Raw genomic sequence first — 17,196 nt, 5'->3', positions numbered from 1 at the left:
AAATTCTCCATTGTTCTAAACTGGTGTTGGCACCATTTCCAGTTGATAACTATTGTTATCAATATAGTTTGTTTTACATTTTTTTGTTATTCATATGGGCTATGGGGTATATTCAGATGGCTTGCAATTTTCTATGGAGGGAATTTTTGGGGGAGATGGGTAAGATAAAGAACATGAAGACTTTTCCTTCCTTTCTTCCACAGACTAAAAGCTGACTGAGCTTAAAAAGAGTACTATTTGTAAAACTCTACTGACAGAACATTCCAGTAGTTACATGTAGAAACCTTATAGCCCTGAAAAAGACTCTGGTATATGTTACCTGCTAATATTTATGGGAAAAATGAAGTATCACAAACCCTAATATTTATGGGAAAAATGAAGTATCACAAATGAGGACAGTAAGGATTAGTTAAAAAATGATACTTGGAAAATTGACTATTGTTAAATAAGTGAATATAATTATACTTGCACATCATAATATATATACACACAGATATATATAATATAATGTTTATATATAATACATAATAACAGATAAATAACATATTCTATACAGATTACATGCATATAAATATCAATAAATTATTGCAATATTGCAATATTGCAATCAATATAAAAAAAGAAACCAAGAGAGACGAATGTAAATTATCTTAGGGGAAAAATTGCAGAAGAAGATGAATTTGACTGTATACAAATTTTATTAATAAATATTTTAATGTTGGGAAATGTCATGAACTAAAATTTGTGAATAAACTGAGAAAATAATTTGTAACAATGTCATACATAAGTTTAATATCTTATATAACGAGCTTTTAAAAATTGGTAAGACATTGTAATTAATCAATATTGGTAACCAAAGAAATCAAAATTAAAATTATTTTTCACATTTCAAATTGAAGAAGATTGAGAATAATCTGTGTTTAGAGCAATTTGATGCTGATGTTAGATTCAAGTAGTACTGGTGATGACATGAATTGATTCGATATTTCCAGGAAGCAATTTGATTATTTGATTTCTGCGTGTGTGTGTTTGATTGTAGGAATCTAGCCTGTAAATGTAATAAAAAAAACAATGTGACCAATATTTCTCTGCAAAACACATCATTTGAAAGGGATCATTTAAAATATTGACAAATGTGAAAGGCAATTTTTAGCAACACAGGATTAATTTTATTATTGAACAGCCATTGAAATGAATAATTATTCAATCATTAAACATGGTTTTTGAGAATTTCTCAGACCCTTGGAAAAAGCTCATAATGCAATCCTATATGTAGGGGTAAAATATTAAACTATCTGTATAATAAGTAATATTTAAATATAGAAAGAATAAATGAAAATACACCAAAGTATATTTTCTCAGTTTTCTACAGTTAGCATTAGTTATTTTTGTAATCTAGGGAGACAAACCATTTAAAACCTGCCCACGAATTTAGAAGGAACAGTGGAGAGATAGCACATAGAAGACATTCAAGTGACCTTTGCTGAAATGATTTGGTTTAAAATGAAATAAGAATCTTGTCATAGTAGAATAATCAAATCTTTGAGTTGGGAGGCCCCTTGTAGGTCACTTGGTCTGGTCATCCACAATAAACCAATCTCTAAGTTTAGACAATTTATTTTGGTATATTCATTGCATGTAACCACCTCTGGACCATGCCAGTATGTTATCTCCTACAGCAGCGGTGCATAACATTGCTTGCAAAACCTTCCCTCTGTTTAGATCTCCTTCCTGCTGGCCTCAAAGTGTACTCTTAAATTTTTTAAAAATTTATTTAATGGTACTATTAGAAAAGAAAACCCTAGGGTGTTAATAACTTCAATACTAAACTACCTGAAAGTTGCAAATGATTGCAAAACAATTGACATATTTATATAATATTTACATTGAGAAAAGACATTCTAATAGCTTAGGGAGATGGCTTGAGAGGATGGAGTCAGTTCTGAGGCAAGGAGATTTAATTAGGAAGCAGTCACTGTAAATTAGATGATGAATGGGAGAACCAAACAATTACAGAAACAATAAAAGCAGATGTGGCATTACATATAACTGATTGGATTTAGAGGATGAAAGTCCACAACTGACTTTGGATTTCTAATTCAGGCCACTGGGTGAAACATGGCTCCTTGAAATACAGAAAGCAGGAGGAGAAGCACGTTTGCAGTTGGGGGGGGGCTGTGGGGTGGAGGTGGGATACAGTGATTATAGTTTTAGACGTGTTATTCTTTCCAAGAAGAGATGTTCAGCAGACTGTTGGCTGCAAAGGTATGGAGCTCAAAAGGAGATCAGGGCTGGAGGTAAAGATGGAAGTTGAATCCATAGGAACATAGAGATTACCTAGGGAGAAAATGTAGCGTAAGTATAGGGCTGTATATGGAATGGATGGTATCAGAGCCAATTAACAATGAAGCAGAGAAAGAAGATTCCACAGAAGTTATTGAGAAGGAGCAAGATAAGAGGTAGGAGAACAGTAAGGCAAATGGCAAAGTGAATTCTCCATGAATCTTTGGAATTGAGGGAGCCCTTTTGTCTTGGTAAAAAACATAATTAACATAATTAAATATGAGCACAAAGAGTGGTAGAGTAGGAGTCATAGAAAAAGTGAAAGAGAATAATGATATTGTCAAGAAGTGTTCTAGCAAGTAAATAATCCCTGTGTTTGAAATGTGTTCTTTTCAGAAACAAAAATATAAATAAATAAAGATTTTTGTGGGAAATTCTACAAAACATGTTTCTTTATTTCTGCCACAGAATGCTGAGCAAACTTTACCCTTTTCTTGGTATATTAGATTTTTTATGCCATGATTATACTGCATAACCAGTCACCAAAAAAATCTCTGCAACATAAAACATTCAGCATTTATTTTCATGTTATCTGCAGGTTGTCATGGTGTCAGCTGATATTGGTTGGGTGTGGCTAGGAGCACTGCTCAGGGACATCTATCTGTCTGGGTGGGCTTTCTGCTGCTTTTGGGCTCTGTTCCTACCTGCAAATATTTATTCTGAGTGCCATGCCGAGGAGGGAGCAGTTATACCTGGGAGACTCTTCTCCTGGAGAAGTAAGATATGTGGGAGAGCAAGTCACTACTTATATCATGTCTGCCGACATTGCAGTAGCCAAAGGAGGTAAATGGATGAGCCCCAAATCAAGAGATGTATCTTCTACTCATGGACGAAAGGCCAAGGGGAAGAGACAAAATATTTTTATGGAATTAGGGCAAGGGAAATAGGTAATATTTCTGAGCAAACATTAGATCTATCACACTTTGAAATTCAGGATCATTATATTAATTACTTCTTGTGCTATGCTTTAGGTAGTCATAGTCACTATAATTGAAGTATATACAGTAATCTGTCCCTGGTTAAATGATTCCTCCTCCTGCTGCTTTCTGTAGTTATAATTTGTTAATGCTGCCACTGTCTATATGACTGCTTTTAAGCCACTGCTTCATTGCACACGGGGCTCTCTGGGTAAAGACCTGAAGGTGATACTCAGCTTGTTAGCAGCACTTTTTCTTCTTGCTTTAATACATTTTCCTTTTATTTTGCATTGCCATAATATTTGGCAGTCTGACATTGGAAGAAAGGGATCATTACTATACTTGCATATTTTGTTTGAATCCCCTTCTCTTAAAAAAGTGGCAAATATAAAGCATTTTCTTTTGGAAAAATGAGTTTTAGTTCCTTCAAAAATTTCTCCATGTATCCACATAATTTGTATTTTCAAAGGGCAACATTGCTCAATTGAGAGATGAAGAGCACTGAATTGCAGAGATTTTTAAAAGTTAATATTTTATATGTATATCCATTCTTGATTCAATTATGAAATATCCCGAACATACAGAACAGAACTTTTCTATTCTTTATGCAATTGAAGGCATCACATTTCATTGAAACAAAAAACACAATTTTCCAGTGAGTTTAACTATTTGCAGTAGGTACCAACTCTTTAGTCATACATCTGCCATTTTCCTTTTCACAATCTCCGGGGCCTCTGCACTGCACTTCTATATGATTTATTTCATCCATGTAAAATAGGTTACTTTGGTGTTCTGTACTCTAGTTTTATCCTAAGCAATAAAACCCATGAAGTTGTCAGTTTGAAGTGTGAGGTATACTTATTCTAGGGCACATCAAAATAAATGCATATTTATTAAAATAAAAATGTATATTCTCTACCATCTTAAATATCTAGTTTACAGCTGTCATTACCTGGCATAACATGCATTAGGAAACAGTGTTTTAAGGCTAGCTCTGCCAAAGTATAAACAGAAATATAGTAACTTAGTGAATCAATAATATATTTTGAAAAGAATCATTCACTTTCACTTTTCAATTGTTTTTCAGGTTTGTGGAAGGAGTGCTTAACATTTGTTACAATGCCATCGATCGTCATATTGAAAATGGTAAAGGGGATAAGATTGCTATCATCTATGACAGCCCTGTTACAAATACTAAAGCAACTATTACCTATAAAGAAGTTCTGGAGCAGGTAATATCATAAGCTATTATTTATGTACATTGGAAGTCATTTAAAAATTATTTAAATAGCATACATCCTTGTTGGGTAGCCTTTAATTCTCTTAGCACATTGACATATGTTACCATGTTTTTCTTTCTATGTATGTTGGTAATGGATATAGGTGTGTTAACTCACTTAGACTGTTTCTATCCATTTAATTTACTTGTCATAGTACTACTGAAAGATGCTCATTTTATAGGGAGAAGAGAACAAATCTTAACGATATGTTTAAATCTTCTCTGGCCTTCGTTCTCTATCCACGCTGCCATCACTTTAGTCCATCTGCTCCTCAGCTCTTTTACTTTTGAAGCAGTCTCATCTCTGCTTTCCTATTACCAGTCTACGCTCACGTTATTATGGATTAGCACTTCAAGTGCCTCCGGAGTTTTCTTCCTAAGAAACAATGTACTTCTCTACCCCATTTAAAAATCTTTTTCTTAAAAAATTCTATTATTCAGGGAGTAAAATATACTTTGGTGTATAAGACACTTTGGATTCTGGTCACAGCATTCCTTCTAAGCTGCATTTCCCAACAGTCTTGGCTGTGCACACAACCCTTTTTCACCCTGGATGTCCTGTCATTCCCTCAGACGCTCCTGGCCCTTGGCAGCTCTTTGCATATGCTCATTCTTTTGCCTTATTTTTTCTTTTTAGTTTTTTCCTACCTGTGTAGTTCTTAGGTAAATCGTGATATTAATAGATGAGTTATAAGATTTTTCTTTCAAAAGTAATTGTAAAAGTATGTGAGTGTTGTGGACTATGGGAAAGTTATTTAAACTCTGTGGAACATTATATATGATTTCAAGGGAGATAATGGTGCAGGGCAGGGTTTCTCAGCCTTGACACTATTGACGTTTTGGATCGGATAATACTGTGTTGTAGGGGATGTCATGTACATTGCAGAATGTTTAGCAACACCGCTGACTTCTACCTACTAGTGGTGGCCCATAGCACCTCTCCCTGAGTTGTGATTTCTCCAAACACTGCAAATGTCCTCTTGGTAGCAAAATTTCTACTGGTTGACAAGCAGTAGTTGAGCAGAATCTAGGGTTTAGAAGTGTTTGCTTTTATTTATTTTATTATTTATTTCAGCATATTATGGGGGTACAAATGTTAAGGTTACGTATATTGCCCATGCTGCCCCTAAGTGTTTTCTTTTAAATGAAGGCTTTTTGAATTGCATTCTCTTCTTTTGCTTTTTGAACCCATTTAAGAGTTCTGCTTGAGTTTTAGAAAGTTTGGTCAACTCTCCCTGATTTTTGGAAGTTATATACTTTTTGCATCAGCAAATTCTTGATTAGCCTTATATTTCAAGAAAGCCAACTCAGACAAAACAATTAGCTTCCCAATCCTGAGTTGTTGCAAACAGGAGAGAAAAGATAAGTCAGCTTGCTCAGGCTGGCTATCAGCCTAGTTATAGCAACAAAGTTCAACTTACACTGATTTAAACATAGAATGTATGAAAAGAGAAGACTTAAGAGCCAGACTCAGAAAAGTGGCCCACACTGAGGGAGAAAGGGTAAGCAGAAAGAATTAAGAAAAACCCACAAATTGTTAATAGTAACTAGACTTGCTGCCTTGAGTCAATCTTTTTCTAGGTTGAAAGACAGAGTAGGGTCATCTAGTTGGCCAAACTTAGGTCACTTGCCTAAAATGCCAGGCAGTGAGGAGGAAATATCTTGTCCTCTTTTGATTTTATAGTAGGAATTAGGGCCCTGCCTCCCTATAGGATACATTCAAGAAGCATTCCAATCTAATAAGGGTGGAGTTCAAATGTTAGGCAGCCCAAGACAGAAAAAAAAACAAAAGAAAAGAACGCTGTAGATATATTGTTTGTTATCTTTTATTGGTCTGTAGGTGGGAACTGTGCATTTTGAGAATGAAATATAGAGACGGAGCTTACATTGGAGCTGAGTAGGGAAGGTACTTCATTACCAAATGAGCTTTTCATTCATATGAGGCTGTGTTTTATTGTAGGAGATAATGTAAATTTCCTGAAAACCTACTATACTTCATGTTTTATTTTAGGTTTGAATTTTCAGCTTTTAGAAGAGTTTCAGCTTTTAGAATTTTCAGCTTTTAGTCTGTGATGAAAATCTTATTCCTATGATTTAGGCATATTGCCACAGTCTCATTTTATGAATGTGAAAGCCTAAGATACTGGTATATAAATTAGGAAGTTTATCTAAATATTATAAAAATGTTATCTGTGTCAACATATGGAATTTGATACATAACCAAACATTAGAGTTAAAGAAAAGCTTTAGAGAAACCTAAAATAAGAATTGTTACCATTTTCAGTTTCTATTGCTTTCTTTTTAAATTTATTAATTACGTAAATTTATACAATACTTATACACATATGTTTTACTTAGAAGTTTTTCTGCTAACTCATCTTGATTTTCTAATATTGATTCTAGACTCTTAGACCCTTTTAACATTTGTACTGGTTCATCCATTTCAGTTTAGCCTGACATCAAAGTACTTAAAAGGATTGTTTCTCTCACCTGCTGACAGCCTCTGATTCCCCAGGCTTTTCTTCTCTAAAGTATTAAAAGAAGAATTGTTAGGAAAGAGAGAGAAGCACTGTGTGCTACTTTGATTACCTGCTCCTGGTTCCCTGTGGCCTTTATTTTATTAAGTAGAGAAGACAGAGAAAGAAAGATTTAATGGGTAATGCCATTGAGAACAAACATAAAGAAGTGCCTTTGTACCTTACTTATTTCAGTCTCCAATGTTTCATTTCTACTGGGAGTTCCTGGTTGGGTAAAAACTTTATTAACTTAGTTAGTATTTCTTATTTAATTAGTGGGCCCCCAAATTTTTAGGCTAAATTGTCTTAATGACATGAAAGATCTGAAAATTTTACAGAATGATTCAAGAGCATAGTCTTTCCAAAACTGTCATCTTTTCTGTAGATCTGAGTATTTTAAATAACCTTTTATTAAAGATTTTCTATAGAGATTTGAACCTAGTTCAAGATTTATCATTCACTCAACAGATATTCATTTTGTATGCCAAACCCTGATAGGAACAAGGGATTCAAGGTAAATGGACTCATCCCCTGTCTTCAAGGAGCAAAGAAAACATGTGAACAGTCAATTTCAATGTAACAAAATAAAGATCATGAAAGGGGTTAGTGTTGTATTCTGTGGAAGCACATGTGAGGCACCCAACTCAACTCGGAGTAAATAGAATCTAGGGAGGTTTCTGGAAGAGCCAATGCCTATTAATAAAATTAGCCTAATTGCGAAACTTTTGATACATTTTTTCAAGATATCTCATGGTTCATGTTACCCGAGTATTATGTTCTCAGTGAGATCTTTCCTGACCATACTAAATAAAAATGTTCCTGTCCATACCATTTTATATGTCCTGTAGAACTTAGTATTTATTTCCCAGGATCATTCCTTATATTTTATTTATCTCTATTCTTTAATGTTGTTTCCTCTTCTGGAATGTAAGTTCCATGAGGGCAAGGATTTTTGATTTGTTCACAGAACAGTGCCTGGCAATTAGTAACTATTTGTTGAATGAGGAGTGAATGAATGAAATACCTTTTGAAATTTCTAATTGACTCTAGCTTCCTTTATTGCAGGAAGTTGTTATCTCTGAATTTTATCAGTAATAGAACTGGATCATCATTCCAAGTAAATTCCAACTTTTGTGAAGAATTTTAACTTATTTACATTCAGCTTGGTAGTTCAAGATTTCCTTCTTGAATTTTCCACACTTAAATCTGCATTCTAGGACATGTGTGTGTTTATTGTATCCCTCCCCTTGTTAGCTCTTTTCCAGTTAGTAGTTATATTAAACCTATGTAAAATAAAAGGGGGATGCACGTATAAGAGATTGTGTTTGTATATGTATTTGTACATTATTTACAATATTACTCATTTTAATTATTCCTATATTAAATTTATTTTCTGCATCCCTAGTTTTATTTTGAATTTACCTCTATGTGTGACAAGTGTGATCTTTTTAGTACTTCAGCAATTATTAATTTTATCCATTTATTCACTAAATTAAATTGTGACCCCTGAAGAGTATTAGAGAAATTTTCATGACTATATGCATACTGGAAAAATTGATAAAACCCAGTGTGTGCTAAATTTTCCTGATTTCATTCAAACCAAAGTTGTCTATTATCTCTCCTAAAGGTAATTTTTTTGAAATATAATTATGATGACAATTATGAAGGTTGAATAGTTTAGAAGAAAAAATTACTCTGAAATCAAGGGCTATGCCCCATGAGAACTCCTCCTTGCAATCCTTGCCATTGAAGATACTCTCTTTAAAGTATGCATTCTATCTACTCAGAAACAAGTCAGGGGTAAGATAATCTGAGATCTCTTTATCTGTCATATCAATTAGATATCTTTCCCTAAGCAAAGAGATCTTTCCCTAAGCAACATAAAAACCAGAACATGCAGAAATTCAGCCCAGTCACTGGTTCTCTTGTTAAGGGGAAAAAAATATAGCAGTGTATCTTGTCTGTTTTCTTTCCTAAAATTTCCTAAATAAAAAGTAAAAATTTCATTCATATTATAGTCAGCTCCACTAAGAAGCATATCTCTGTAAGGTAAATTACCTTTTCCATGCTTGGTGAATAGGTGAATGATGTTAGTATGAGATTGAAGTAATAGTAATTCATGCATTTTTTTTTTCAGGGATGCAATTTTTTGAACTTTTATTGAAATATGGTATACATTCAGATAAGGGAACAGATTATAAGTATAGATTTTGTTATGTTTTCACCGACAGAATACACCCATGTACCCAGATAAGAAAATAGAATATTTCCAGCCCCCTAGAAGCCGTTTTATGCCTCTGTTAAGTCACTCAGCCCCCACATGATTGCTATTTGGATATCTAACAGTTTACGTGCTTTTGAGCATTATATAAATTGACTAAGCCAATGTACTATTTTTGTGTCTGGATTTTTCATTCAACATTCTATTGACGAGAGTCATTTATTTCATTGCAGGAGGATGTAATTTGGTTATTTGGGTAACATCTAGTTTTATGCTATTACAAATAATGCTCCTATGAATAAGCTTGTGCGTAAATTTTGCTGATGATATTTAAGCATTTGTGTTGAGGATGTGTGTAGGAATGAAATGGATGGTATGTATGGTTCATAGGGTATGCATATATTGGGTTTCAGTAGATAGTGCCAAACAATTTTCTACAGTAATTGCACCGATTTATACTGCCACTTGTAGTGTATAAGAATGCCAGTTGTTAGCGCTTGGTGGTGACAATTCCCAGTCTTTTTAATTTTGGTCTTTCTGGTGAATGTGTAGTGATATGGTATTGTGGTTTTAATTTTCCTTTCCCTAATGACCAATGAAATTGAGCTCCTTATCCTGTGTTTATTGGTCATTTGTTGATCCACTGGGTCAACAAGTGGGTTTGGTTAATGAGTGCAAAAATATAGTTAGTAGAATGAACAATATTTGATTGCACAACAAAATGACTATAATCAACAATAAGTTAGGGTCTACTTTAAAATAACTAAAAGAGTGTAATTGGAACGTTCCTAACACAAAGAAATGATAATGATAATGTTGATCCACTTTTCTGAAGTGCCCAATTGCAACTTTTGCCCATTCATTTTTGTGTTGGATTATTAGTGTGCCGTGTTTGGAAGTTTTGGAGAGAGATAATTTTGCATTTAAAGAGAAGACTTTATCAATATCTGAAAACCTTAAGAAAAAATTGATAAATATCCTTTAGTGCAAGTGTTGGTGAGTTAAATGATTTTTTGTTTGCTTTATGTTTTTACAATTTTTTTATTTTTAAATTACTATGAGTACATAGTTGTATATCTTTATAGGGTACATGTGATATTTTGATATAGGCATGCAATGTGTATCAATCAAAAAGGGTAACTAGGGTGTCCATCACCTCAGGCATTTATCATTTCTTTGTGTTAGGAACGTTCCAATTACACTCTTTTAGTTATTTTAAAGTAGACCCTAACTTATTGTTGATTATAGTCATTTTGTTGTGCAATCAAATATTGTTCATTCTACTAACTATATTTTTGCACTCATTAACCAAACCCACTTTATCATCCTCTTCCTCACTACCCTTCTCAGCCTCTGGTAAACATCATTCTACTCTCTGTCTCTAGGAGGTCAATTGTTTTTAATATTTGGCTTCCACATGTGAGTGAGTATATGCAAAATTTGTCTTTCCATGCTTGGCTTATTTCACTTAACATAATGTTCTCCAGTTCTATCCATGTTGTTGCAAGAGGCAAAAATTCATTCTTTTTTGTGGCTATATAATATTCCATTTTGTACCACAATTTCTTTATCCGTTCATCCTTAGATGGACACTTAACATTATTCCAAATCTGGGCTATTGTGCATAGTGCTGCATTAAACATGAGAGTGCAGATATCTTTTTGATATACTGAATTCTCCTAGTTTGGACTCAGGGGCTTCAGGAGTCTGCTTGGTACTTTATTTTAGTGTGGCTGAGCTGATGCACAAATTGCAAAACAAAGTCCTCTGAGCTCTCTCTTTTCGTTTCCCCAAATGGGAGAAGACTCCCTGAACTGCACTGCCTGTAGTTATGGGAGAGGTGACACAGGCACTGGCTGGGCTGCCCCTGCTGGTGTTTCACTGGGCCAGGTGCATTTCATGTCCACTGGCTCCAGCACAGCACAGACACAGGAATTACCCAGGTGTTAGGTCTGCCTCCATGGTCCCTAGTCTTCTGTTTCTAGTGTCAGGAATGAGTACTAGTACCGAGTTGAGCCATTGATGGAGTGATCACAAATACAAAGCAATCCCACGCATACAGTGTTTATTGCAAAGCAAAAGTATGTCTCACAGGGAGGGTCCTTCTCTGTAAGTGGAAAAGACCCCAGAGTCTTAGCACACACTGTCTTTTAAATGCTCACTAGTTTGTCCTGCCTCTCTCATGAGTGGGATTGGTAGCCATTTCCTGCCTTTGGGTGATTGACAGGTTGAGATTGTATAACAGGTTACATAGTAGGTTGGGGTTACATAAGAGTTTCCTTTCTATCTTTCCAGAGTCCCTCATGAAAAAACTATGGGGGTGGGAGTGGGCAGGGAGTGGGAAGTGTTAAAACCATAGTGCTAATTAGATGGTAATTTGCCCCCGGTCAGTTAAGGTCACTAGGAGCTCCTCACTGCTAACACTTGGTCCAGTGAAAAGCCTCTGGCTACGAATATCTGATATTATGGTTTCTTTTCTGCATTCTGATTGGTTCCCGCTTTCCATCTTTAGCCACTTCCTCTACCTGCCTTGCCACCTGTTTGCCAGCCAGCCAGACCTAACACAAGGACTGCAGCCTTTTGGCCTGAATGCCTTATGAATTTAATTCAGGGCTCAGACTGCTTTTGGTCAATGGGTGGTCCGGCTAGCCAGAACTCAGGTTATTGGGGAGGAGTGCTGGTCTAAATGCTCCCTCCTGGGTGACCTGCAGGATTCTGCCCTGTGCTGTGTTCCCATGTGCCAGGACAGCCCTGAATTTCAATGCAAAGTCCCACATCACTCTCCCTCCCCAGGACACACAGATTTTTTCTCCACTCTGTGTGGTGGCAAGGCACTGCTGGGAATGGGGGAGGAGTGGCGTAGGTAATGCAAGACTGTCTTTTCTGCGCTTTTTAGTGCTTCTTTCCTTGATATAATGTTAAAATCAGGTAGTATGATGGTTCACCTGATTTCTGGTTCTTCTGAAGGTGCATGCCAACATGGATAATTGTTCAATTTGGTGTTCACAAGGTGGGACAATTGCTGCAGGTTACTCTTTGGCCGTCTTGATCCCAAGTTAAAGGGTTTTAAGAATCTAAAGCTGTGAAGACATTCTTCCCTGTTATAAAAAGAACTCATAATAAAGTCTGCACTCTACTAGTCACTTTTGAAAGTAAATTTTGAAGTGAAAGCTCTCCTCTAAAATATGATAAAACAGAAAGCACGGGGCCTGGTGTTTAAGGCTATAAAGCATCTATGGAAGATGATGCTGTGTTAGAGCTTTTATTAATGTTAAAAGGCTCTAGTTATATCGATTTAGAATGGTCTAACCCAACCATATTTTTCCATATGCCTCATTATTTTTGTGAACTATTTTTAATAATGCAAAGTTGTATAAGGTATTTTAGCAGAAATGCTTGTATTTCATTTTAAATAGATGAGTGTACAATAAATACTGGCTTAAATTTTTATCAAAATTGTGAAATCGTAAATGGAACTTTGTTTTGAACAAGTTTACAATTACTAAAATTTAGGTTAAATTCTTAGAGGAACAAAATAAATACTAGACAAATTTTTTTTTTTTTTTTTTTTTTTTTTTGAGACAGAGTCTCGCTTTTGTTGCCCAGGCTAGAGTGAGTGCCGTGGCGTCAGCCTAGCTCACAGCAACCTCAAACTCCTGGGCTCAAGCAATCCTCCTGCCTCAGCCTCCTGAGTAGCTGGGACTACAGGCACGCGCCACCATGCCCGGCTAATTTTATATATATATATTAGTTGGCCAATTAATTTCTTTCTATTTTTATAGTAGAGACAGGGTCTCGCTCAGGCTGGTTTTGAACTCCTAACCTTGAGCAATCCGCCTGCCTCGGCCTCCCAGAGTGCTAGGATTACGAGCGTGAGCCACCACGCCCGGCCGACAAATTTTAATAGATAATATAGGAAGAAATTAATTAAATGAGGAAATAGGAATTTAGTATTTCCTAGCTCTCCCTTTTCTAGGTTAAGAGCCATTTATTCAAAATTAAAACCGCCTAAAGATTATTTTACATCAGTCCAAAATAGCAACAACACAGCTAACCCCTTTGAATTTTCTCAGCCAGATATTGTCCATGAAATCAAGATTACTGTTGGAAATGTCAACTCACTTCTTTTCACTTCTCCCCATGCCAGAAGCTATTTCACTGTGCTTTGAAGTCCAAAGCACTTGTTCATACCTTTTCCTAATATACTGGTTCATTTTTCCTTTTTAATCTACTTATTAGTGTACTTATGTGATCTTACCAGAGGAAAAGCTCCTTGAGTGAATATTTTATTCGCTTTTTTACTTACATAATAGCTAATATGGAACTTATAGAGCATAGAATTATATTATGTACTGAATGAGTTCATGAATAGAACATTCAATAATTCATTTATAAAAAAGTAAAATCTAATCCTTGTCAAAGAGAAATAATTATTTCCAAAAATATCACTTGTCCTGTCCACATTGTGATTTTTCTTTTTTATATTAGGAATTTTTATTTTTTAATAAGGTGAGAATCTTCTTTGTTTTAGTGCATTTTCTGAATTTGAAGGTCTATATTCTGTCTCATTTAAAGCCCTGCTTAAAGCATTTTTCTTACTTTGCCATCTTGGAAATCTGGAAATCTGGTGTGAGGCTTTTAGTTTTACATTTGCTTAATGAAATTATTTGTATTATTCATTGATAGGTCCTTACTAAATTTGCATTATCTTCAGGGTGGCTAAACTGGGACCTTTTAGAAAGCTAAGACAACAAAAGCAGTAGGCCATCTGCTTTTAATTTATTTTCTTGAACTGAAATGATGATAAAGTCAAATTTATTTATTTATTTAAAACATACTTACAGGACACCTAATATTTGGCACTACTGGAGAGACTATGGTTCTGATACTGAATGATACAGACTTTGCCCACAGGAAACTTGTATTCTGGTTGGGAAGATATATTATGAGTAAAAAGATAGTGCAATTTAATTTCATAATAAGTGAAGAAAAATTAAAAACTAGAGAGGGACTTGGGCAATCATTTTAGACAGGTTTGTTAGGGAAAACAGTAGTCACTGAAGAAATGGCATTTGAGCATAGACCCAAATAAAGAATGGGACAGAACTATATGAATATTTAAGAGAAAATTATATTAGGAACAGGCCCTGAAGCAAGAGTAATTGTGCATCACTGGGAGAGGCAGGAAGTTAATGATGAGAGGAGAGCCATAGAAGGTAAGATTAGGGGAGTACCCAGGAATCAGATCATGTAGGACTGTGCAGGCCACAGTCAAGACTGTATTGTATTCTAAATATAATGGGAAGCTCCATGTTGTTAATGAAATCACTTTGGCTTTTCTGAAGAAGAGACTGTAGTGGGCATGATTGAAAACACAGAGATGATAAATGAATAAGTGCTACTTAGCTTAAGTCCCCTTAGAATAACAGCATTTGTTTGCCTGCTGGTAAGGAAGAGATAGGATAGATAAATCTGTGCCATGGAATTCTATTAATAAAAGCTACTCCACATGTATGTCTTATCCTGTATCTTTGCCTACACCCAGTGGGTTTGAAAAACATCTGACAGAGCCTGTTTAAAGCAGCCCCCTGTAAATGCCCTGCTTGTTCCCCATCTTTCCAGGTCTTTTGGTATAGTACTCTAAGAATTATTTCTATATAACTTTCAAGCAGAATCCTAGGAAAAATTAGATATTTGTTGTAAGTACTTTAGTTCTCTTTCTTTCAGTTATATTATATACATATATAGTATATATTTTTATATATAGTTATATATAAACTATTTGGATGATTTTCATCATTCAAAGTTTACCTAATAATTGATCGCTATTACCTCCCCATCTCTTAAAATGTTAGGTCTAAAGCTAATATGAAATAAAGATATACAATAATATAGTGGCTTAAAATTTTAAAATGCATTTCTCTTATACAATAATCCAAAGATGATGAGGTTCAATTTGGCATGACCCAGGTTCATTAAATATTATTTTACCTTTATCCTCTAGTTAATTGCCCCCATCTGCATCACTGAAGCTGGGGCAAAGGCACTTAAGTCCCAACTCTTGGGAAGGTGGAGGACCTAAGCTATTCATCCTGAGGACAAAACTGACTGCCTTTGTTCTAGGGCTAAGTTCTAGGCTAACAGGATGAATTAAGTGGGAAACAAAATAGAAAGATTGTTCAAGAATAAAGGAGGAAGGCAGGGAGTCAAAGTTAAAGAGGAACAGAATAGAAAATGAAAAAAAAATGTCCCTACAAGAGGCAGTGAGGAGAGTTGGCAGCAATTATTCGTTTATCTGTTGATTAGCACCTGCAGCTCTTACCTAGTCAGCAATGTAAGGACAGCTGAATGCATCAACAACTTTCAGTTTCTGACTCTTAGTAATTAACATATGAATCTATAAAATCATTTGACCTAGCATAATTTTCATAGCAATTAGAGGCTAAAGCTAATTAACATAAATTGAAGGACATTGAGTGGCTAAAGTGATACAAATAAAGATATAAGGATAGAATCATAATTTGAGTATATGAAACAAAATACTTTTCATATAAAGCTTTTTTTTTTTTTTTAGAGAGAGAGAGTCTCACTCTGTTGCCCAGGCTAGAGTGCTGTCATGTCAGCCTAGCTCACAGCAACTTCAAACTCCTAGGCTCAAGCAATCCTCCTGCCTCAGCCTCCAGAGTAGCTGGGACTACAGGCAGGTGCCACCACGCCTGGCTAATTTTTTATATATATTTTTAGTTGGCCAATTAATTTCTTTCTATTTTTAGTAGAGACAGGGTCTTGCTCTTGCTCAGGCTGGTCTTGAACTCCTGACCTTGAGCGATTCTCCCACCTTGACCTCCCAGAGTGCCAGGATTACAGGTGTGAGCCACAGCGCCCGGCCGATATAAAGCGTTTTGAAATAGATAAATATGTAGCCATGGATAATCATGCTATTAAACTATTTTAATTCATTTGGAAGTTTTATGCCCACATTTGTGCACTGAGATATGTAAGAGTTAAGTAGAATAAACTTGAATAAATCAATGAAAGCTGCATTTGGTAGAATTATTGTCAAGATTAAAGATCTTAGGGAAATTGATTATTTATTTTTTCATGCCATACTTGATTTAAAAGCATTTCATTTCCATTAAAAAGCTGAATAATGTTTATCATATGTAGTTTTTATGAGAAATTTGATATATTTATAAATAATTATGATAAATTCCTGGTATGTGTAATCATCTATGTTTGCTTTATTAGTTAATAGTATATGCATTATATCTGTGATTTTTTTCTTCTTTTTAAATGTGTACAGCTTCTTTGCTTGACTGATGTAGATATTATTGGAAAATACCCAACAACTGCAATGATCTCATGTCATTATTCCATTCTTGGGATATTTAGCAAGTTCTCTGTGAGATCTTCACATATACTGATTGGCTTTCAGGATGTATTGACCAACAAAACCATAAAGGTTAACAGAAACATAGCCCAATGCTGGGGAGTGGTTGGTGTACCCAGGGTAGTTGTCACGTTTTATGTACTGTCTGTAGAAATGCTAGGGGTGTTTGTTTAATTAGAGCTGTGATTAAATAATCAATGTAGAATTGATCGAAATGATGCAGGGTTTCTGTGGACATCTTTTGCTTCTTTTATATTTTCTTTAAGAGCAAAAAAAAAATCTAAGAAAACAACTTACTATGTTTTTCTCAAAATTGTGGGGCAAACACTTTATAAAGAAGAAACATTCTTACATACTTTTGATATTGACTTAAATTGTTTTTATTTTAATATATAATTCAATCTAGGTCTTAATATCCTCTTTAAAGGTCAGCACATATATAAGATCAAATCTAAGTTATAACAGGATAAAATCAAATCCACAAAGCAAAGCAAGCTCAACTTGACAATATTAATTTAATATATTGAATG

At 34.9% G+C, this 17,196-nt stretch overlaps 1 protein-coding gene across 1 annotated transcript in view; it reads left to right on the top strand.

Moving 5' to 3' along the window:
- The window catches only part of ACSS3 (acyl-CoA synthetase short chain family member 3), a 137,096-nt gene that overhangs the window by 26,779 nt on the left and 93,121 nt on the right, over window positions 1–17,196 (top strand). Inside the window, exon 2 of the mRNA XM_012759752.3 lies at window positions 4,348–4,492. Coding sequence (XP_012615206.1) covers window positions 4,348–4,492 — 145 coding nt within the window. The remainder of the gene's footprint in view (window positions 1–4,347; window positions 4,493–17,196) is intronic.

Source organism: Microcebus murinus, chromosome 10 (genome assembly GCF_040939455.1).
Source record: "Microcebus murinus isolate Inina chromosome 10, M.murinus_Inina_mat1.0, whole genome shotgun sequence".
Lineage (NCBI taxonomy): Eukaryota > Metazoa > Chordata > Mammalia > Primates > Cheirogaleidae > Microcebus > Microcebus murinus.
This window is presented reverse-complemented; position numbering and strand designations above follow the sequence as displayed.